At 43.5% G+C, this 24,047-nt stretch overlaps 1 protein-coding gene across 2 annotated transcripts in view; it reads left to right on the top strand.

Annotated features, from left to right (window-relative positions):
* The first annotated feature begins 1,403 nt into the window (after nt 1-1,403).
* The window catches only part of aida (axin interactor, dorsalization associated), a 51,515-nt gene continuing 28,871 nt past the window's right edge, over nt 1,404-24,047 (top strand). The window contains exons 1-4 of one of the 2 annotated variants that reach the window (XM_055636128.1): nt 1,404-1,670; nt 10,499-10,568; nt 15,056-15,109; nt 21,074-21,128. In XM_055636128.1, the coding sequence (XP_055492103.1) occupies nt 1,564-1,670; nt 10,499-10,568; nt 15,056-15,109; nt 21,074-21,128 (286 nt within the window). In that variant the 5' untranslated portion in view covers nt 1,404-1,563. The remainder of the gene's footprint in view (nt 1,671-10,498; nt 10,569-15,055; nt 15,110-21,073; nt 21,129-24,047) is intronic. The other variant, XM_055636127.1, reaches the window with a different exon arrangement.

Raw genomic sequence — 24,047 nt, 5'->3', positions numbered from 1 at the left:
ATGGCCTACTCCTGCACCTATTGTCTATTGTCCTCCTGATTAATTTTACTGTTTGTATGCTTCATTGGGATCTTCCCGTCAGCCAACAATTAACCATTCTACAATTTCCCTGAACATGTCTGCTTTGATCTGTCGTTTTCACACAGTGACTCGAGCTGGGACCGCAGCTATTTACAATATATATTAATGATTTGGATGAAGGGATTACAACATTAGCAAATGTGCAGATGACACAAAGCTGGGTGGCAGTGTGAACTGTGAGGAGGATGCTATGAGAATGCAGGGTGACTTGGACAGGTTGGGTGAGTGGGCAAATGCATGGCAGATTCAGTTTAATGTGGATAAATGTGAGGGTATCCACTTTGGTAGCAAAAACAGGAAGGCAGATTATTATCTAAATTATGTCAAATTGGGAAAAGGGAAGTACAACGGAATCTCGGGGTCCTTGTTCATCAGTCAATGAAAGTAAGCATGCAGGCACAGCAGGCAGTGAAGAAAGCAAATGGCATGTTGGCCTTCATAACCAGTGGAGTTGAGTATAGGAGCAAAGCAGTCCTTCTGCAGATGTATAGGGCTCTAGTGAGACCACACCTGAAGTATTGTGTGCAGTTTTGGTCTCCAAATTTGTGGAAGGACATTCTTGCTATTGAGGGAGTGCAGCGTAGGTGCACAAGGTTAATTCCCGGGATGGCCGGACTGTCATATGCTGAGAGAATGGAGTGGCTGGGCTTGTATCAGCCATGATCACATTGAATGGCTCCTGCACCTATTGTCTATTATCCTTCCTCATATCTCTGGTCTCCCTCTCCCTACTCAGCCTGAAGACCTGAAACGTCACCCATTCCTTCTCTCCAGAGATGCTGCCTGTCCCGCTGAGTTACTCCAGCATTTTGTGTCTACCTTCAGTGTAAACCAAAGATACTGGAATCTTTGGTGTAAACCAGCATCTGCAGTTCCTCCCTGCACACCTTATCAAAAGCCTTCTGAAAATCCACGTAAACCACATCCACTGACTCTCCTTTGTCTATAATTTTCTTACTTATTTATTTCATCAAAGAATCCCAGCACGTTCGTCAGGCAAGATCTCTCTTTCACAAAATGATGGTTGACTTCAGCCTAACCGCCCGTTGCGCTGGGGCGCGCGGCCGCCGGGCGGGCTCGCTCGCTCGCTGTTTGACTTGTTTACCGTTACCTCACCTCGGCGTTACGTCACGCGCATCCTCAACCTAGCTTGGAAGTGCGTGACGTGACTTCAACCCAGGGAGGGGAGGGGAGGGGGGGAGCAGTTAACTGACAGGCAAATGCACCAATCAGATGCTCATAAGGCCACCCGAGGGGTCCGAACGACCAATCGGAATTATGCATTATGGCGAGGGCGGGGTAAGGGGGCTGTCAGGTTAGGTTGGTCTTGGATCGCCTGGTGTGCACAGCTCAGAAGGGTTTGGTCACTCGTAGGAGGCTGTGACTGGAGTCGGGATGTTACGCGTGGAATAGTTTATAAACCCGAGCCCAAATGTTAACCCGGTATCGCTTGGAACGATAATATATGAACATCATTTTAAAATGACTGATATTAATAAAACAATACAAAAATGGCACGCAAGTTTCAAAAAGGGTACAGACTTCGATTCCTGGGGGCAATTAGTGGAAGCTATCGACGAGTACCAAATGTGAGTTGCTACTAATCCTGTTCAATTAACCGTATGAACGATTATTGACCAACTTTTCTGAAAAGGAATTCTTGCAATGGAGGATTGAGTTGGAACTTTGGCAAAAAAAAAATAAATGTTGAACGTAATTCCAGTCTTTGGATTTGGAAGTGGCAGAGCCATGTTCACTTAATTCTGCATCCACGCCCTCTTTTGTTGTGGGTGGAGAGAGCAGGATCTGTTGATGCTCAGTTTTCAACGAGAATAGTTGCATTTGAATGCTTGGAATAAAGTTGGCATATCTGCTTTGAAACGAATGCTTACACGTTTGTTCCTTGAGGATTGACGAGTATTCCACATGAATTAAATCTATAAATGTATTTTTACAAGTTAAATGTGCATTTTAATTAGATCAATGCTCTGGCATTTGGAGAATGCAGCAACACCTGCGTTAGATCTATAGAATTGATCGACGACACCAACCCGATTTGTGGCTTTGGAATGTTTATGCAATGCAATATCTGTTTTATAAATTGGTCTGTAAATGGTTGCCTCGCATGTTTTTTTTTAATCCTCTTATTAAATATGCTAATATGCCTCACGTGAGACACTTCATCATTTCCCAGCCCCCCCACCCCCCACATCCTCCTGTTCCCCAAGAATTGATCTGTCCGATTCCTGCTGTTAATTTGGGGGATAGACACAAAAAGCTGGAATAACTCAGTGGGTCAGGCAGCAACTCTGGAGAAAAGGAATAGGTGACGTTTCAGGTCAAGACCCTTCTTCAGACTGAGAGTTAGTGGAAAGGGGACGAGAGATATAGAAGGTACTTAGCAACAAATGAATGGAAGATATGTAAAAAGCAACAATAATCAAGGAAATGTGGAGCCCACAATGGTCCATTGTTGGCTGTGGAATAGGAGATAACGAGTTATATAGATGTTGGAACTCAACAGGACGACAGTAACACTTGTACGAATAGGGTGGTGGAGGGACGGAGAGAGAGGGGATGCAAGGGTTACTTGAAGTTAGAGAAAAATCATTGTATACTGCTGGGTTGAAAGCTGCCCAAACAAAATATGAGGTGCTGTTCTTCCAATTTACGTTTTGGCCACACTCTGACAATGGAGGAGATCCAGGACAGAAAGATCAGTATGGGAAGGGGAGTTAAAGTGTATTGCAATTAGGAAACCACGTAGGCCGAGGCGGATGGAGTGTTCGTTTTCAGCGAAATTCTTGCCAAGTCTGCGCTAGATCTAGCTGAGGCCAAACCGAGAACATCGGATACAGTAGATGAGGTTGGAGGAGGTGCAAGTGAACCTCTGCATCACCTTAAAGGACTGTCGAGGTCCCTGGATATTGTTGGTTGAGGGAGGAAGTATAGGGACAGTTGTAAGGAGTTTGGATTGAAGTCTCTGATATTTTTTTTTTGATAGAGGGCGTCAGGCCTTTTCTGCATCCCATGCCACTCTGGTGCTGCACAAGTTGATATGTGGAACTTAGTGTTTGGACTATTGTTGGCAGGATAATGTATTGGAATTTTAAAACGTAATCGATGTGGGCATGTGATCTTATGAGATATTTCAGGAGGATCTGTAAGTAGGTACAAAATTGAGATTGTGAGTTGAGTTCCAAATTTTAAAATCTGAATATGTACTGGGTAAATAATGTTGGACTTGATATGTGGTGGATGTTAATATGTGTTTATTGTTGTTTTATTGTATTGTATTGTATGTATGACTGCTGCAATTTCGTTCAGACTAAGTCTGAATGACAATAAAAGGCTATCTATCTATCTATATGGATTTTTATTACATACAGCAAATTTATTAAATGATGGTGCAATCGTATGTGTATATAGGCTTCCATTTCAGCAGATGTGACAGGAACTATTTATTTAGTAGAAAAGGTTTACCTAATTTGGATTCAGAAGGTTTACATGTAAACATAGAAACATAGAAAAATTGGTGCTGGAGTAGACCATTCGGCCCTTCGGGCCAGAACCGCCATTCACTATGATCATGGCTGATCATTCAAAATTAGTACCCCGTTCCTGCTTTTTCCCCATATCCCTTGATTTCTTTAGCCCTAAGAGCTAAATCGAACTCTCTTGAAAACATCCAGTGAATTGGCCTCGACTGCCTTCTGTGGCATAGAATTCCACAGATTCACAACTCTCTGGGTGAAGAAGTTTGTCCTCACCTCAGTCCTAAATGGCCTACCCCTTATTCTTAAACTGTGACCGCTGGTTCTGGACTCCCCCAACATTGGGAACATTTTTTCTGCAACTAGCCTGTCCAATCATTTAAGAATTGTAAATGTTTCAGTGACTACAAGCCCAGTCGACCCATTCTTTCATCATATGTCAGTCCCGCCATCCTGGAAATTAACCTGGTGAACTATGGTGAACTCCCTCAATGGCAATAATGTCCTCAAATTAGGAGACTACAGTAGGACCTCCTTCCTCCTAAACTCAAATCCTCTCGCAATGAAGGCCAACATGCCATTAGCTTTCTTCGCTGCCTGCTGTACCTACATGCTTACTTTCAGTGACTGATGTACAAGCACACCCGGTTCCTAAGTGGATAACCTCACATTTATCCATATTATACTGCAACTGCCATGCATCTGCCCCTTCACCCAACCTATCCAAGTCACCATGCGGCCTCAGAGCATCCTCATCGCAGCTCGCATTGCCACCCAGCTTTGTGTCATCCGCAAACTTGGAGATGTCACATTTAATTCCCTCGTCTAAATCGTTAATTTATATTGTAAACAACTGGGGGTCCCAGCACCGAGCCTTGCGGTCACTGCCTGCCATTCTGAAAAGGACCGTCAATTCCTACTCTTTGATTCCTGTCTGCCAACCAGTTCTCTATCCATGTCATACCCCACCCCCAATACCATGTGCTCTAATTTCGCACACTAATCTCTTGTGTGGACCTTGTCAAAGGCTTTTTTGAAAGTCCAGATACACCACATCCACTGGCTCTCCGTTATCCATTCTACTTGTTACATCCTCAAAAAATTCCAGAAGATTAGCCAAGCATGATTTCCCCTTCACAAATCCATGCTGACTTTGACTGATCCTGTCATTGCTTTCCAAATGCGCTGCTATTCCATCTTTAACAATCGACTCAAGCATCTTCCCCACTACGGATGTAAGGCTAACTGGTCTATAATTCCGTTTTTTCTCTCCCTCCTTTCTTAAAAAGTGTGGTTACATTGGCTACCCTCCAGTCCACAGGAACTGATCCAGAGTCGAGAGAACATTGGAAAATGATCACCAAATCATCCACGATTTCTAGGGCCACCTCCTTGAGTACTGTGGGATGTAGAGCATCAGGCCCTGGGGATTTATCTGCCTTCAGTCCCAACAGGTTTCCTAACACCATCTCCTGACTAATGTGGATTCCCTTCAGTTCCTCCCTCCCACTCGATCCTCAGTCCCCTAGTATTTCTGATGGATTGTTTGTGTCTTCCTTAGTGAAGGCAGAACCAAAGTACTTGTTTAACTGTTTTGCCATTTCGTTGTTTCCCCATTATAAATTCACCTGACTCTGATTGTAAGGGGCTTACATTTGTTTTCACTAATCTTTTCCTTCTTGCATATCTAAAGAAACTTTTAAAGTCAGTTTTTATATTCCCCACAAGCTTTCTTTGAAGCTCTTTTTTTCCCCCTCTTAATTAACCCCTTTGTCTTCCTCTGTTGAATTCTAAATTTCTCCCTGTCGTCCGGTTTGCTGCATCCTCTGGCCAATTTAACCTGGCCTTTTCCTTGGATTTAACACTATCCTTGCTTTCCCTCGTTACCCACGGTCCCCATTTTATTTTTTTGCCGGACAGGGATGAACAATTTTTGGAGTTCATCCATGCAATCTTTAAACCTTTGCCATTGCATCTCCACTGTCAACCCTTTAAGTATAATTTGCCCGTCTATCCCAGCCAATTCCCGTTTCATGTCTCCTTTCTTTAAGTTCAGGACCCTAGTCTCTGAATTAACCATGTCACTCTCCATCCTAATGCAGAAGTCCACCATATTATGGTCACTGTTGCCCAAAGGGCTTTGCACAACAAAATCGCTAACTAATCCTTCCTCATTACACAATACCCAGTCTAGGATGGCCTGTCCTCTAGTCGGTTCTTCTACATATTGGTTTAAAAAACCACCCCGTATACAGTAGCTGTTAATCTTGTGGCCAGTATCTTCGTAACATGTTTCCAGTCTAAATTGGCTGATCTAAAAGGTGTTTTCCTCAAAACAGGAAATGGGTGTGCAACTTCTTTTGCAGGAAGTGTTTGCAGTGGACTATTCCTGGAAATGTCCTCTTGAGAGATCCTCTACCACATCTTCCCCTTGATTGGATCCCAAAAGAGCAGGACTTAATAGTGAGCAAAAACAAATCGAGGGACCCAATGGGGCAGGCAGTATCTGTGGAGGGAAATGCACAATGTTTCTGGTCGAGACCTTCAGACTGATAGTATGGAGGAGGTCACTGGAAAAGAGAGGTAGGGAAGCGGAAAGACCTGGAAGTGCCAGGCATGTTCTGTACTTGAAGAATGCTGGGTGTCTGGAACGCACTGCTGGTGGAGAAGGCAGATTCAGTAGTGGCATTTAGAGATTTTTATGAGAACACAAATATGTAGGGAATTGAGGGATATGTCACACGCAGACAGGAAATTAGTTTAACTTGGCGCTGTAGCGTGATGATAATCCCGAAATGAAGGCGAGGAGCCAGGTGTTTCGGGAGGTATTTTAATCGCTGTCCTGCTCCTGACCAGACGAGTCTGCAAGAGGGAGATTGCAAAAATCCTATAGCGGAGCAAGATGGCCTACTCCTACGCAAAACACGTAGTACGGTCATGGGCAGATTCATGGGTGATTATAGGACCCATTTTAGCAACCAGCCTCCGCCATCTTGTTCTGCCATCTTGCTTCCGGCCAAAGATCGGATCTTTGCTTCCGCCTCCGCTCCCGTATCTTAGCTTTGTGGGCTACAGCATAGGAGGGGGGGAGACATTGTAGTGTGGGGGGAGGCGAGGGAGTGCCGGGGGAGAGTTGGCGGGTGGGATAGGGCCTAATGTGTGTGAAGTTGCGGGGAGGTTTACAATGTTTATTATTTAATGTCCCTTGTCTAGTCTGAAATAAAGTTCATCATTGGATATAAAAATCAGAAGAAATATGATTGTGTGTGTTATATGATTATATACATCTATATCACATTCATGTATGTGTGTTTATAAACATTTTATTCTTTAACAAGAATTAACAGAATTATGAACTAACAGAATTATGAAACTAACCCTATATCACGCACAAAAACTGTTCCCCCGCAATGTCAATTACCCTGGCAGTCAGGTCGGGTAGGTTCCGGTTACTACAAAATCAATTCAAACACGGCTTATGAACCATTTAAAAAGAAATGATTTAAAAAACATTAAAAAGACAATTACCAGAGTCAAATTTTATTCTTGACAAGAATTAACAGAAGTATGAACTGACAGAATTATGAATCTAACCCTATATCACACACACAAACTGTTCCCCCGCAACGTTGATTACACTGCGAGACGGTCGGGTCGAGTAGGCTCCGGTTACTAAAATGGGCGGGGAAAAATGCCCAGGATCCCCTCTGTAGCGTACTACACGTCAGCCCATTGCATTTCGCAGGAGTGGCCTATCGTGCTCCGCTATAGGATCTTTGATTGCACCTAAACCCTGCCCTTTATCCCTGTAGTTTGGGGCCGCCCCCGGACTCATCTATTCCTGTGCCGAGGGGTTCGATAGCGGAAATGGCCCGACCCATGGGAGCCGCCACAGCGTCATGTTCAGCATGAACACTAGGCTGCAGGAACTTTTCCTAGGCTGTACTGTTCTGTGTTGGAATGGGAAAGAGCATTAAAGTGGTTAGCAACTGGGGCATCCAGTAGACCTTGGCAGACTGAGTGCAAGTGTTCAGTGAAATGGTTGCTGAGTATACGCTTGAAACATAGAAACATAGAAAATGGGTCCAGGAGGAGGCCATTCGGCCCTTCGAGCCAGCTCCGCCATTCATTGTGATCATGGCTGATCATCTACAATCAGTAACCCGTGCCTGCCTCCTCCCTATATCCCTTGATTCCGCTAGCCCCAGAGCACTATCTAACTCTCTTTTAAATTCATCCACTGAATTTACCTCTACTGCCTTCTGTGGCAGAGAATTCCACAAATTCCACAAAGTTTTTTCCCATCTCAGTTTTAAATGGTCTCCCCTTTATTCTTAGACTGTGTCCCGAGTTCGGGATACCTCCAACATTGGGAACATTTTTCCTGCGTCTAGCTTGTTCAGTCGTTTTACATAATTTTATATGTTTCTATAATGTTTCATCATTCTAAATTCCACTGAATACAAGCTCAGTCTTTCCAATCTTTCCGGATATGACAGTCCCGTCATCCCGGGGATTAACATCGTGAGCCAATGCTGCACTGCCTCAATAGCAAGGATGTCCTTCCATGAATTAGGAGATCAAAAAGGCACTCAATACTCCAGATGTGGTCTCACCAGGGCCCTGTACAACTGCAGAAGGACCTCTTTACTCCTGTACTCAAACCTCTCGTTGTGAAGGCCAACATGCCATTAGCTTTCTTCACTGCCTGCTGTACCTACATGTTTACTTTCAGTGACTGGCGTACAAGGGCACACATGTCTTGTTGCACTTTGTTTTTCCTAATCTGACACCATTGATAATAATCTGCCTCCTTGTACTTGCCGCCAAAGTGGATAACATTTATCTGCATTAAACTGCATCTGCCATTCACTCAACCTGTCCAAGTCACCCTGCAACCTCCTAGCATCCTCTTCGCAGTTCCTATGTTGTATAACAATGACTGACTAATGACAGTAGAAATTCTGAGGGGAAAAAGAGAGGGACAGACAAAATGATCACTATCATGAGGCAAATGATACAGGTAGCACAGCACAGCAGTGCAGCTTGTAGACCCATTGACTTGCAGCTTCACCGACCGGATCCAGTCCTGATATCCCGTGGAGTCTGTGTGAAGTTATCCCTGCGACCCTATGGGTTTCCCATGGATACTTCGATTTCCTCTAACATCATTATTGCCCCTTGTGTTTGGTACAATCAATGAAAATGTGGGGCTTAGTATACAAATTAGGTATGTTACAAAACCTACCTGAATCGTCATTGGGAATCTGCCCTCAGCCATGTCCGCGATTTTTGCGCTGTTTGGAGGGGGCGGGTTTAAAACGCGATTTTTACTAGGCTGTACTAATCGCAGATGTTCAGCCTAGTAAATCATTAACGAAAAATCGCTGCAAGACACGGTCGCAAAAGGTATTATTAGTTTTATAGGCCTCGATAATATAGTTATAATAGTTTTAAAATTACTGTCTCATTCCGCAACCTCTCGCAGCCCCAGGGTTTTATAAAGCAAACAATTAAAGGTATGTACCTTATTTTTACATTAAATGGAGCATATATATAACCCTTAATATCAAGTTATCTATAGCGAGTAGTTCATTTTGGGCTTTTTATATCCCGCAGTATTTTTCTCGGCATTTGAGGGCACTAATCCAGCGCGATGTCAACGTTCTAAACCAGCGCGTTCACATGAACCCACTAGAAAGCCGATTTAAATGGGCATTTATTTACAGCAATTGAACACTAAATTCCTTCCATTTGGCCTATAAATTAATGTAAATTAGATATAAAAATCATGTTATATTGTGAATTATTTGTGAATAATCTTTGTACACTTAGGCTATTTAAAAATGTTAATCTTTCCTTAAGAAATGGGCTTTTGACTATCCAAGATCACAGCTTTTTTGTAATGTCCATTGAAAATCAATAGGGAACAAGATGCTAATTTCCAAGTATGAAAATGGCCATAACTTTTTTAATACGAGATATGAAAGTGAATTTGGTGTCAAATTAAACTTATTGTTGTGCTTTATCTGATGGGATAAATTGCAGACTTGATTTTTAAAATCTCAAAATTTTGTAACATTGCTATACAAATCGATACTTGATGATCTGTATGGGCTCTGTGGGCCACAGGGCCTGTTTCCATGCATTATAATTGTATGGGATCTTACTAATGGGATCAAAGACAAACAAGTCCCCTAGATCCGATGATCGCCAGTCAAATGTCTTAAAAGAATTGGCTGCAGAGGTAGTGGTTGCTACAGGAGAAATAGATAAGGAGAAGTAGTCTGAGATGACATTACTGATGGTATGACCAGTGAGGCTATATGTGTGGAGCTGAGAAATACAAAGGGGAACACCTTGTTGGGAGTGTACAGTCAACTGGAATTAGAAGAACAAATATGCCAGGAGATTGTAGGCAACTGCAAGACAAATAGGGTTGTCATAATGCAGATTTCAAACGTTCTATTATAGACTGGAACTGTCATAGTGCCAAGGGCTTAGATGGCATTTGTCAAATGTTTTCAGGAAAGTTTCCTCAGGCAATCTGCAAAGGGTCCAACAAGGGAGAGGGCAAAGCTTGATCTACTCTTGGAAATTGGGCAGGGCAGGTGACTGAATTGTCTGTGGGTGAGCCTTTTGGGACCAGCGACCACTGTTCTATTAGTTTTAAAACCTACTGAGATTTATCTTTTTTTCCATTCGAGTATCAAAATTTATTGCAAAATATTTGAGACCATGATGCCATCCAAATATCTTGCTAACATTTCCGAGCTGTTGGGGTCATGATTTTGTGGAATTTAATGTTCCGTATGCTACTGTTTCATTTTTTCTTTTATGAGAGATGTTCTGGTCCCAGCTGTGGTTTGCGTGTCACTGAAGTTTTAAGGAATAACCATTTTATGAAAATTATGTTTACACAGATTAGCCAGGCATTTACAGAAGGAAGTGCAGTCAACAGCCAATTCATCTGAACTCTCAGAGGACCAAAAAGTAAGCAGTGCACATGACAGTGCACATCACTGTGTGTTATAATCCATGTCTTGCTGCTTGCAGTGTTCATTGGCTCAGCAATGCCTGTGCTAATTTAAATGATCATTATTCTGCTTCAAAATATCCCGCACCTATATAATTTTGTAATTAAAGCATTACTCTCATTAGTTTTGCAAGTGTGTATACTGTTGGCTCCGCACCTTGTGCTGCGAGGAATGCGTAATAGATTAATTAGCTTGTATTCCTTGGCATTTCTTTAATTAGATGCTAGAGGTGTGAGTAAGGTGTCTAAAATCATACAGCATGGGGTAAAAGGACCTTCAGTCTCCTCGTTCAACTGATCAGGTTTTATACTTGGGCCAGACACATTTGCCTGCCCAGGCATAAAATGGGATACCTGGGCAAGCAAATGGGTTTGCCTGCTCATTTATCCCATTTTACACTGCGTGAAGAAATTGCCCCTCGGTCTTAAAATTTCCCCCCTCAATTTAAACCCATTCCCTCTATTTAGGAAAAAAACTAGGAAAAAAACTGAGACCATTCATCCTTTCTGTGCCCCATCATGATTATATCTCTATAATCCTAAAACTCTTTGTCTTGTGTGTGGTTGTGTGTGTGGCTGCGAATATCTGGTTAATTCCTATTTTCTTCCAAGTGCTAGGCCACAGTCTTCCCATTTTCAAACATTCTACTCACATTTTTCCCGTCGAGGCGATAAACATCTTCCAGTCGCATTCCCACCTATATTTCTGAAGTTTTTAATAGTTTAAAGTTTTAAAAACAGCCCGAACAACACTCGAAAAAAAACCCCGAGTGATGTCACAATGGACTCGCAAGGCAAGACGGGACACTCCGGGGGGGAGGGGCACTCCAGCACTCGCACGGCGGCTGCCGACGCCCGACAACTGGTGGCGAGGGTGGTGCCGCAGGCCCTGGCTGGAGCCGAGCCTGGTGCTCGCGCTGGAGTGAGAGCAGAGCTTGGGGCTTGGGATGGGGCTGTGACTGGGGCCAAAAAAGAAGCTGCCACTGGAGCCAAGGACGAGTCTAGGTCCGGGGTCAGGGACTACTGGACTAAATTAGGTAGACTGTCCACTGCACCACCAATTTTGGTGTCAGCCTCTGTTTCCTAGCCACGCTAACTGCATGCATTGTCATCCAAATCATTACTATATGTGAGAACAGTGGACTCAACACAGATCCCTGCAGCACACAGAGGGCTCCAATCAGTAAAACAATATTTCAATACCATCCTCTGACTTATTCCACAAAGTCAATTTTGTATCCAGTTGGCCATCTCTCCCTGAATCCCATGTGATCTAACCTTCTGAACTAGCTTACCACGTGGTACCCTGCAAAAGGTCTTACTAAAGTCCATCATCTACTGCTCTTATGTTAGAGTAACAGTTTTTTAGTCATGTCTGAATATTTTGCTTTTTGGAACTTGAAAAATCTGTATTTAATTTACAATTTCCCTTTATTTTATTCCTTCACCCTTGTGGTCTTGGAGGTGCTAACTTTCTCCTTGGCAATTTTCTAGAGTTGCTCTTAGATACCAAATCTAAGCCGCATTCCCTCAAGAATGCTATGTGAAAGTTAAGTTTTATTTTTTTTAATTAGTTGTTAATGGAATCTGCATATTGCTGGCCAGATAATTATTTTGTCTATTCCTAATCAAACTTGGTGGTGATCCACTGTCTTCGACTGCAGCTGTTTCTGTGGCGAAGACACTTGCACAATGTTGTGGGAAATATATTTTGATTAAATTAGGTCCAATGATGGAATGATTTTCCAAAATCATGATGGTGTGTGGTGTGGAGAACTTGCAGATGGTGATCAGCAGAGGTGCACCTTTTTACTTGGATCCCTCACAGCTTTGTGAGGTGCGGTCAATGAAGGCTTCACCAGCTGCAGCAATGCACGTTGTGATGTCCCGTCATGTGGTCATTGTGCAGGTAGTGGAGGGAGTGAATGCCTTTGGATAGGTGTGCAGTATGTCAAGATTTCTAAATGATGTTGGAATTGAACCTGTGGTGAGTATTCCATCATACCTGATGTGCCTTGTAGACAATGGAGTTGCAGTGAAAAGGGCTTCTCACCTGAACGTGTCTTACTGCAGATGTTGAAGTAGCGGAATCTCCCCAAAAAGTACAGCCGGCTCTGTCCCGTCTTGTGCAGGGCCTCAGTGTTCCTGGACCAGTCCAGTTTACTGTCCAGGTAAACTGCAAGGCACTTGCACTCCTTGGTAAACTGCACATCCACATCATTTATGGAGACAGGCGACAGGGATGTTCCTCTCCTCCTAAAGTCCCCAACTAACTCCTTAGTCTTGCAGAATATGGCGTTCGAGCTGCAGAGAAAGCAGATCAAAAAACTTGCAAACCAGGAAGCTATAAGCCAGTCCGTTTTAGCTCACTATAGGTAAACTAAGTGAAGGCTCAGAAAGGAATGGGCTAATTAAGGACAGTTGATTTGAACAGTAAAGACCATCTGGATTGATTTTCTTTTCCGAAAAGTGTATGAAATGTTGCAAACATATAAAAGTTTGAATTCATGGTGGCATTAAATGGATACACAAGCAGAGAAATGAGATAAATGGATGTTTTCAATATAACCATATAATAACATATAACAATTACAGCACGGAAACAGGCCATCTTGACCCTTCTAGTCCGGCCGAACACAATTAGTCCCATATACCTGCGCTCAGACCAGTTGATTTGAACAGTCAACAGCTACCACTCTGAGTAAAGAAGTTCCCCCTCATGTTACCCTAATTCAGTCCCTTAATTCTCATGTCCCCTTGTTTGAATCTTCCCTACTCTCAGTGGGAAAAGCTTTTCCCACGTCAACTCTGTCTATCCCTCTCATCATTTTAAAAACCTCTATCAAGTCCCCCCTTAACCTTCTGCGCTCCAAAGAATAAAGCCCTAACTTGTTCAACCTTTCTCTGTAACTTAGTTGCTGAAACCCAGTTCTAGAAATCTCCTCTGTATCTCTCTATTTTGTTGCATCCTTCCTATAATTAGGCGACCAAAATTGTACACCATACTCCAGAATTGGCCTCACCAATGCCTTGTACAATTTTACAGAACTTCTATACTCAATGGATTTATAGCAGAGAAATTTCTTTACCACCCTATCTACATGAGATTCCACTTTCAGGGAACTGTGCACAGTATTCCCAGATCCCTCTGGACCTACATTTCAATTCCCTAATTTACCATGTCATTTTGATTTGTCCTGGTCCATGTAGCACCTCACACTTATCAGCATTAAATACTCCTCTTTCAGCCCAGGGCCATCAAATCTCTCTGCTTTGAAACTCTACTTCATTATCCGCAACCCCACCTATCTTAGTATCATCTGCATACTTACTAACTCACTACTAATATGTCACGGTAGGTCCATGATGATCCATTAAATACTCCTGCAGGGCCATCATTTCTGCAGCCAGCAAATCATTCTGAAGTAGCAAAACCTTTGCTTATGAAGTAATTTGAAAATGAAGGGAAGTTGCTGGTTGGCACAGGACAAGTTTGAGCAGTTAGGAATATGCTGACTCATGCTGATACAGACAGGTATGAAGTGGTATGTATTGGAGTACAGTATTACTGCCGGAAGAGGTTTAGGAGTGAAAATACATATTCGATGGCGAAAATGCAGATACTAAAGGAAAACTAATTCTTGATTTTGCATGTAAGATAATTGAAAGCAAAAACACAGATTTTTTTTGGACTGTACGTGGTATTGGTGATGCGATGTGAGGTGATGGTTGTATTCGATTCAGCTTAATTTTGGGAAGAATATTTGAGCCATGTGATGGGCATTGTGAGCTCTTGCTCTCGACAATAAGCATTTTCACTGCATCCACAGACATTTCACAGCAGGAACTGAAATCCAAGAGGGTGTGTCTGTTTCGTAATATAAACTGCTTCAATTCCCTCTCTAACAAGTGAAGAATGTTGTTGTGGAGATATCATTGAAATTGGATTGAATTGAAGCCAGTTGCAGAAGGAAAATAAACTCGCTGTGGAATAAGTGCCTTTTTTAAAAATCTTTTGGAGTGCAGTCGTGTTAGCAACTATGAAAAACAGTGAAGTTCAGCATCTGAGACGGTTTCATCTTTGGATTCCTCAGGTGAACCTAGTTTGCCAGCTGATGGCACGGGTATTGATTAAAAGGTTGGAGAAGATGTGAGGAATTCTCACTGTCTACTGGCTAACCTTTCCTTGCAGTTATCTCCAAAACACTACCTATTATCTGATTATTAATTTGGGGTTTTATTTGGAAATGTTGCTTTGTTTGGGATCTTTTTTACTTTGATAAAGATGTGATTCAAAGTAATTTAAGACAGGTAATTTGCTGAAATCCATTAGACTTTATATAAATGTCATTAATTTGGCAAGCCTAACGTGAAAGATTGCAGTAAACATTTATATAATCTTTGTGCCAAGGGACCTAATAACACTTGTTTATTCTCTTCACAGAAAACGATTGGCAAAATAGCAACATGCCTTGAATTAAGAAGCACAGCTCTGCAGGTACTTAATTAGTTAACTCTTTTATTCTGTATCTTCACTCAAATCAAATCCCATCTCTTACATTTAAGTTTCTGACTCGTGTTTTTTGTGGAAGGTTTTAGTTGCCAAAGCTGATTCATAAAATATAGAAATGATGCTTTGGCACAAGTAGTCAACTAGTAAATCATAAATCTATTTCTGTTCTCCTCACTCAAATGAACGGAATATAAAACGAAAATGAGTAGATAATTGTTTTTATTGTCATACTTGATGTATTAATATTTGGGATGGTTACTCAGAAGGTTTGAGGGTGCGGAAGAGGTTTACCAGATACTGCCTGAGTTAGAGGGTCTTAGATATAAAGAGAGGTTGGAAGAAATGTGAATGTTTCCTCTGGAGTATTGTAGACTGAGTGGAGACCTGATCGAACTGTCCAAAATTATGAGAGACATCTATGGGGTAGATGGCCAGAACCTTTTCCCTGGTGGAAATATCAAATACCTCAGAGCATGGGTTTAAGATCAAAGAAGAAGTGTTTAAAGGAGATATGCAAGGCATGTTTATTTTATACCGAGTGTTGGGTGCCTGGAACGCGCTGCCTGGGGTGGTGGTGGAAGCAGATACAATGCTGGCACTTAAGAGGCTTTTAATCAGGCACGTGAATATGCAGGGAATGGAATGATATAGATCAATGCAGTCAATAAATAATTCTGGGATTAGTTTAATTTGGTGTACTTGCCCCATTCTGTATCGATGGGTGAGAGCTTCAGGTTCCTGGGCATAAGTGTCATCTCCAATTTGTCCTAGTCCAACCGTTGATGCTATGGCCTAGGAAGCACACCAACACATCTAGTTCCTTAGAAGACTAAGAAATGTTGGCACATGTTCCATGTTCCATGTTGGCCATGTTCAAAACAAACATAGCTAGCCTGTATTCTATGTTCTATGTCTCAAATGACTCTTATCATCTTCCACAGATATACGAAGCTTCCCATCGTTGATGCATTTCAACTTTATTTGTAACTGCTCTGCCCAAAATCCCCCAAATTTGTATTGTGGATGGAGCCCCATAGCCAAATCAATCATTCCCAAGTGCCATTCTCATCCTTTCACAGCCACAATATTAAATTTCCTCTGCTGAGATGGAGCTCCATTTGCTGTCGCTGACCTGGACTCAGATTCCAAAATTGGTCTTTTGTTACCCACTGATTGCAGTAGAAAGGTTCTTGAGTGGCTGATAGAGAATTAAGCTGGGCTATACTGTTGAGAAACTTCTGGAACAATAGCACTCGGTCAAGGTACTGGAACCATACCGTTGGAAAAAATTGCACTTACATTCATGAAGAGGGAAGATATTTTGTTTGTTGGGGATAAGAGAAATGGGATAGGTTGAGAGAAAAAACTGCTGTCTTAAGGCGTTTTGGTGCCCTTTCTTAAGATATTATTATTTTGCATCTTAAAATGTTTCACAGATATAGCCTATAAGGATTTCAGCAAGGCCTTTGATAAGGTTCTGCCTAGTTCCCCTGGAAGGTTAGGTTGCATGGGATCCATGGACCGCCACCTAACTACATACATCATTGGCTTGATGGTCGGAAACAGTGGTTGATGGTGGAAGAATATTTTTCTGACTAGTGGTAAACCTCAGGGATTGGTGCTAGTCCCATTGTTATTTATCACCTCTATCAACATTTTGAATGAGAATATACAAAGTATAGTTAATAAGTTTGCAGATGACATTGAAATAGGTGGCATGAAGAAGGTTTTCAAAAATTACAGGGGGGCTTGATCGGCTGGGTAAGTGGGCTGAGGAATGGCAAAGGGAGATTAATGAAGATAAGTGCATGATGTTTCATTCTGGCAAAGTAGTACCTGGAGTAAATGGTAGGGCGTGGGAACGGTTGCAGAACTAAGAGATCTGGGTTGACTTGAACATAGTTCCCTGAGAGTGGTGTCATGGTAGACATGGTGGTGAAGAAAGCTTTTGGGTATGTGGACACAAGGAACAGCAGATGTTGATTTACAAAAAAAGTCAAAGTGCTGGAGTAATTCAGTGGCTCGGCAGCATCCCTGGGGAACATGGATAGGTGATGTTTTGGGTCATAATTGATGGGAGCAGAATTAGGCCATTCAGCCCATCAAATCTGCTCCGCCATTCAATCATGGCTGATCTATCTCTCCCTCCTAATCCCATTCTGCTGCCTTCTCCCCATAACCCCTGACACCCGTACCAATCAAGAATCTAACTACCCCTGCCTTAAAAATATCCATTGACAGCCTCCACAGCCTTCTGTGGCAAAGAATTCCACAGATTCACCACCCTCTGAATAAAGAAATTCCTCCTAATCTTCTTAAAAGATCGCCCTTTAATTCTGAGGCTATGACCTTTAGTCCTCGACTCTCCCACTAGTGGAAACTTCCTCTCCACATCCACTCTATCCAAGCTTTTCACTATTCGATACGTTTCAATGAGGCCCCTCCTCATCCTTCTAAACTCCAGCGAGTACAGGCCCAATGCTGTCAAACGCTTATCATATGTTAACTGGGATCATTCTCTGGACCCTCTCCAGAGCCAGCACATCCTTCCTCAGATATAGTGCCTAAAATTGCTCACAATACGCACAAAAAGTCGAAACCTCGCTTCAGACTCTGCTTTTGACATGCTGCTTTTGAGTTGCTTTTGACATGTTGACCTTCATAATAATAATAATAATAATAATAATGCACTTTATTGTCATTGTAAATGCATGCAACAAAATTTCAGGCGCACTGCCCGAGCGGAGCTCCAATGTAACAGATAAATGATAACGACAATGGAAACAACAAAAACGGCAAGAGAAACGTCAAGTCAGAATGTGCAATATTTCACAGTATAGTGTTGTGTCAGGGTATTGAGTACAAAAATTGGGATGTTAGTTTGCAGTTGCAGAAAACATTGCTGAGGCTGTACATGGAGAATTATGTGTGGTTTTGGTCATCTTGCTATAGGAAGAATGCCACTAAGCTGGAAAGAGTGCAGAAAATAATTATTGGTATCTGTTTATTATTGTCACATGTACCACCGATATACAATAAAATTTTGTTTTGTACGTTATTCAGGCAAATAATACCATACATGAGTACACCAGGAGGTGCAAAAGAGAAAGTAAACAGCATTCAGAATATAGTGTTACAGCTACAGAGAAAGTGCAGACATAAAAAGTGCAAGGGCAGCAATGAAGTAGATTGGAAGATCGGAACACTCAACCCTGGCATATGAGAGGTCTGTTCGAGTCCGATAAGAGTCGGGAAGAAGCTGTTACTGACTCTGATACATGCTTTCAAGTTTTTGCATTTTCTATCCGAGGAGGGACGAGGGGATAACCGGGTGTAAGTGGACCTTGATTATGTCGGCTGTATTTGCAGGGCAGCATGAAGTGTAGATGGAGTCGATGGGGGGGAGGGCCAGTTTATGCGGCGGATGGAGATTGCACTGACAACTCATTTCTTGCGGACCTGGATTGAACGGTTGCCACAGTGATCTATGACCACTGTTTTGTAGCACGTTAGTACCTGCACTAATGTAAAGCACTTTGGTCAACGAGAGTTGTTTTTAAATGTGCTATAGAAATAAAATTGACTTGACTTGACAAGGTGTGATGCATCTAAATAGGATGCAATGTTGCATATGTAGAAGTTGGTAAGTGTCACTGGGGACATAGACTCATACAGAACAGAAACAGGCCCTTTGGTCCATCTCGTCCATACTGACCATGATGCCCCACCCAAACTAGTCCCATTTACCCACACCCTCCCTCTGTAATGTAAATGTACAGCAGACATTACACCCTCTAAACCTTTCCTATCCATGTACCTATCCTTGATTTGATTTGATTGAATTTATTGTCATTGTCTTCAATGAAGAGACAATGAAATTATTTTTCCCTTAGTCATATAAAAAAAATAAAATATAAAGAAACACAAAACACAGAACACAGTAGTCCACACCACCAACATCCCCACAGCAGCACCAAAGTTCCCCACTGTGAGGGAAGGAACCAAAGTCCAGTCAACCTCCTCGCCGATGTTCCCCAATGTTCCCCCGTGGTCGGGGCCTCCCGAGCACCCCGTAGTCGCTGCTACGAGCGGCCAGATGTTCAGGCCCTCTCGCCGGGAACCTCTCGTCGGCCACCTTCCACCGGAGTCCGCGGCTCCCGATGTCCACAGGCCGCGCTGGCGGAGATTCGTGCTGGCGACCCCCGGCAAAGGGTCCCAGTGTTCCGCGATGTTAAAGACAACGCGTCCATGTTGGGAGCTCCGCACCCACAGCTCCGCGATGTTGGAGCAGCAGCCCAACACTCCGGAGCTCCAAGCGGCGATCCCAGGAAGACCTCGCCTGCTCAGCGATGTTTCCAGCGCCTCGCTGCCGCTGCTGAAGCTCTGGTCCGGCCCCGGCAGGAAAGGCCGCGCCAATCCAGTTTGTAGGCCGCGAGATGAGGGGCGAGGACGCGACTCGGATAATTGCCGCATCCTTGCCAGGAAGCGACTGAAGGATGGATCCCCCCCTTACCCTACCCGCTTCCCCCCACATAAAATACCGGGAAAAAAACTAAAAAACTAAAAAAACACACTCTAAACATAACAAAATTAAAAAAGACAGCCAGACTGTGGGCGGGGGCAGCTAGCAACAGCGCCACCGGATGTCCACCAAAAGTGTTTTTAATGTTCTTGTACCTGCCTCAACTACATCCTCTGACCGCTTGTACCATATATCCAGCGCTCTGTGTGTGTGAAACAGTTTCCCCTCAAGTTTCAATTAAAACTTTCCCCTCTCACCTTAAAACCATGTCCTCTAGCAGTTGGTTCCCCTACCCTGATCCCTCTGCTCTACAACATTCCCAGAACCCTATTGTTCACTGTAAAGGTCCTCCCTTGGTTTGACTTCCCAAAATAAAAATACCCCACACATATCCTCCATTAACCATATCTCGACACAGTTGCCCAGCTGATCAAGATCCTATTCCAAATTTTTTTTATTGTTCTGAGGAAATAGAGATGATGGCGTGCTTTCTTGGCCGTGGTGTCAAGGTGGGTGATCCTGGCCTGATTGTTGGTGAAGAAAGACACAAAATGCTGGAGTAACTCAGCGAGTCGAGCAGCATCTTTGGAGAAAAGGAATAGGTGACGTTTTGGATTTAGACCCTTCTTCAGACCAGACCCTTCTTCAGACTGAAAAAGGGTCACGACTCGAAACGTCACCTGTTATTTTTCTCCAGAGATGCTCCCTGACCTGTTGAGTTACTCCAGAATTTTGTGTCTATCTTCGGTGTAAACCAGCATCTGCAGTTCCCTCCTGCGCTCATTGTTGGTGATATTTACAACTAGGAACTTGAAGCTTGACTATCTCCACTTCAGCACCATTGATACAAACTGGGGGCATGTACTCCATGCCACATCCTGAAATCAAACAAGGCATGACGCGGCTGGTGGTTTACTGAGCACATGCCACAAGTTTATGAAAGCAAATGATGTTGTTTATTTTATTTATTGTCACATGAAAAGCTTTTGTTGCGTGCTAACATGCCAACGTTTCTATTTAGCTGATTTATTGCCATTGCACTGGATAACAATTAGTGCCATGCTGAGTAAGTGTTCCACTGTTGGAAAGCCGGTGCTAACGTGTTAAACTGGTCTTGACAACCATTCAAATCATCAGATCCCATGGCACGACTCCAAACTTCCTAACCAATATTTATCTTTCAATTCACCCTTCCAAATGGATTATTTATGTTTCTGTTTGTGGAATCTTTGTAGGTGTAAATTGTTGTCCGGACTTGCCTTTGCAGCTGTGACTGAACTTCAACTGTATATAATTGGTTGTGTGTTGCTACTCTTGTACTATTGGAGTTGATACTATTGTTCTGCCTGGAGATGTACATTTGCTCTCAGATGCTATGCAAAGTGAAACCTCACTTAATCAACAGTAATTTTTATTTTATTTTATAGACAACACAATCTCATGAAGAATTCAAATTGGAAGATGTGAAGACACTAGAGCCAAGTGAGTATCTCTTGGGCATTGTCATGGTAAGGGAAGTAGTACAATATGAAGTCCTACAATAAAGAAGGACCCTTCATTGTTTGGAACTAATTGTACTTGGAAATCACCCGTCCCTATTTCTGTAAATGCACCAAAGGCCTGCGTATGCAAATGGTTTAAGTCAAGCCTGGTCAAAATCTTCACACAGTTCTAATCTGTTAGTCAGATCAAGCTAACAATGGAAATGTCCAAGGTGCACAAAAATGCTGGAGAAACTCAGCGGGTGCAGCAGCATCTATGGAGCGAAGGAAATAGGCGATGTTTCGGGCCGAAACCCTTCTTCAGACTGATGGGGGGTGGGGGGGAGAAGGAAGGAAAAGGGGAGGAGGAGGAGCCCGAGGGCAGGGGGATGGGGGAGGAGACAGCTCGAGGGTTAAGGAAGGGGAGGAGACAGCAAGGGCTAGCAAAATTGGGAGAATTCAATGTTCATGCCATCCGGACGCAAGCTACCCAGGCAGAATATGAGGTGCTGTTCCTCCAATTTCCGGTGTTGCTCACTCTGGCAATGGAGGAGACCCAGGACAGAGAGGTCGGATTGGGAATGGGAGGGGGAGTTGAAGTGCTGAGCCACCGGGAGTTCAGGTAGGTTATTGCGGACTGAGCGGTGGTGTTCGGCGAAACGATCGCCCAACCTCCGCTTAGTCTCACCGATGTAAATCAGCTGACATCTAGAGCAGCGGATGCAGTAGATGAGGTTGGAGGAGATACAGGTGAACCTCTGTCGCACCTGGAACGACTGCTTGGGTCCTTGAATGGAGTCGAGGGGGGAGGTGAAGGGACAGGTGTTGCATTTCTTGCGGTTGCAACGGAAAGTGCCCGGGGAGGGGGTGGTACGGGAGGGAAGGGAAGAAATGACAAGGGAGTTGGGGAGGGAGCGGTTTTTGCGGAAGGCAGACGTAGGGGGAGATGGGAAGATGTGGCGAGTGGTGGGGTCACGTTGGAGGTGGCGGAAATGGCGGAGGATTATGTGTTGTATTTGCCGGCTGGAGGGGTGAAAGGTGAGGACTAGGGGGACTCTGCCCTTGTTGCGAGTGCGGGGATGGGGAGAGAGGGCAGTGTTGCGGGGTATGGAAGAGACCCTGGTGCGAGCCTCATCTATGGTGGAGGAGGGGAATCCCCGTTCCCTGAAGAGCGAGGACATTTCCGATGCCCTGGTGTGGAACGTCGCATCCTGGGAGCAAATGCGGCGTAGGCGGAGGAATTTTGAGTAGGGGATGGAGTCCTTACAGGGGGCAGGGTGGGAAGACGTGTAGTCCAGATAGCTATGTGAGTCAGTGGGTTTGTAGTGTATGTCGGTCAGAAGTCTATCCCCTGCGATGGAGAAATGTCCAGCCTGATCACTGGGTGTATCTGATGACTGTGATTTCTGCATCTTTCCCAGGCAGCTATTCACAATCATACAAACTCTATACATACAACTTTCACCTTGACTCTTCACTTCACCTTGCCTCTCTCCTTTTGCTTACCTCTGGTGACCTTGTCATCATGAAACCATGTGGTGAAATCCTCTGCATACCTTCATAAAACAAGATTGTACTTCATTTTAGTTCATAAAACAAGTATAGATGAGTGAGGTTATGGGGTTCATCTGTTAATCCTGTCTCAGTATTTAACTGCCTGTTGAAAGACTTGAGAATATTGCCTCCAAAAGCCCACTCTGCTCATGACCATTCCCTCCCCCCACTATCTCAGTAAATTTGCCCTTTCCTCATTTATACCTTTGTTCTAAATGTATTGAGTAGTTTTATGAACAAAATAATTGGGAGCACTGATTGGCCACTCAAATCTGCTCTGCCATTTAATAACATTCTCACCTCCACATTCCCATTTACCCCAGAAACCTATCACCCCTGCTTTTCTAGACTCTGTCCGTCTCTGCTTTAAAAATATTTGAAAACCTTGCTTTGACTGCTCATCGAGGTGGAGAATTCCAAGTACTCATGACTAACCGAGAGAGAAATAGCTGTCTCATCTTGGATCGGCTGGACCAGATTTTACTGGTGCAAAAGAGGTTGAGGGATGACCTTGGAGAGGTTTATAAAAGCTATGAGGGGCATAGATACGATGGATAGTTTCCGTCTTTTCCCCAAGCGGAGTCTAAAACTAGAGCGCATAGGTTTCAGGTGAGAGGGGAAAGATTTAAAGGGATCTGAGGGGCAAGTTTTTCACCCAGCAGGTTTTTCACCCAGCATATTGAACGAGCTGCGAGAGGAGGTGGTAGAGGCTGGTACAATAACGAGGTTTAAAAGACATTTGTGCAGGTACATGGATAGGAAAGGTTGAGAGAGATATGGGCCCAATGCAGACAACTAGTTCAAGTAGGCACAGCTGGTCAAGTAGGCACCTTGGTATGGGTGAGTTGGGCCAAAGAGCCTGTTTCTGTATTATGTAACACAATGACTTAAATAACTGAGCTCTTAGTTTAAAATAATGACATAGAAACATAGAAACATAGAAATTAGGTGCAGGAGTAGGCCATTCGGCCCTTTGAGCCTGCACCGCCATTCAACATGATCATGGCTGATCATCCAACTCAGTATCCCGTACCTGCCTTCTCTCCATATCCCCTGATCCCCTTAGCCACAAGGGCCACATCTAACTCCCTCTTAAATATGACCTTGAGTTCTGGATTCTTGCACAAGGATTATTCTCACCTCATTCACCTTGTTGCAGGGTTTCAATCCAAAACGCAAACCATTCCTTTGCCTCTGAAGATGCTGCTTGACCAGCTGTGTTCCTCCAGCGATTTGATTTTTGCTGCAGATTACAGCATCTGAAGCCTCTTGCTTCTCACTCAGGATCTTTATCGTCTCCTCTTCTTATTCAAAACTCCAATTAGTGCAGCTTTTCCTTGTAGGGAAAACTTTTTCAATCCATACA

Source organism: Leucoraja erinacea, chromosome 5 (assembly GCF_028641065.1).
Source record: "Leucoraja erinacea ecotype New England chromosome 5, Leri_hhj_1, whole genome shotgun sequence".
NCBI classification, from domain to species: Eukaryota; Metazoa; Chordata; class Chondrichthyes; order Rajiformes; family Rajidae; genus Leucoraja; species Leucoraja erinaceus.
The sequence above is the reverse complement of the archived record's forward strand: the minus strand, read 5'-3'. Positions and strand labels throughout refer to the sequence as shown.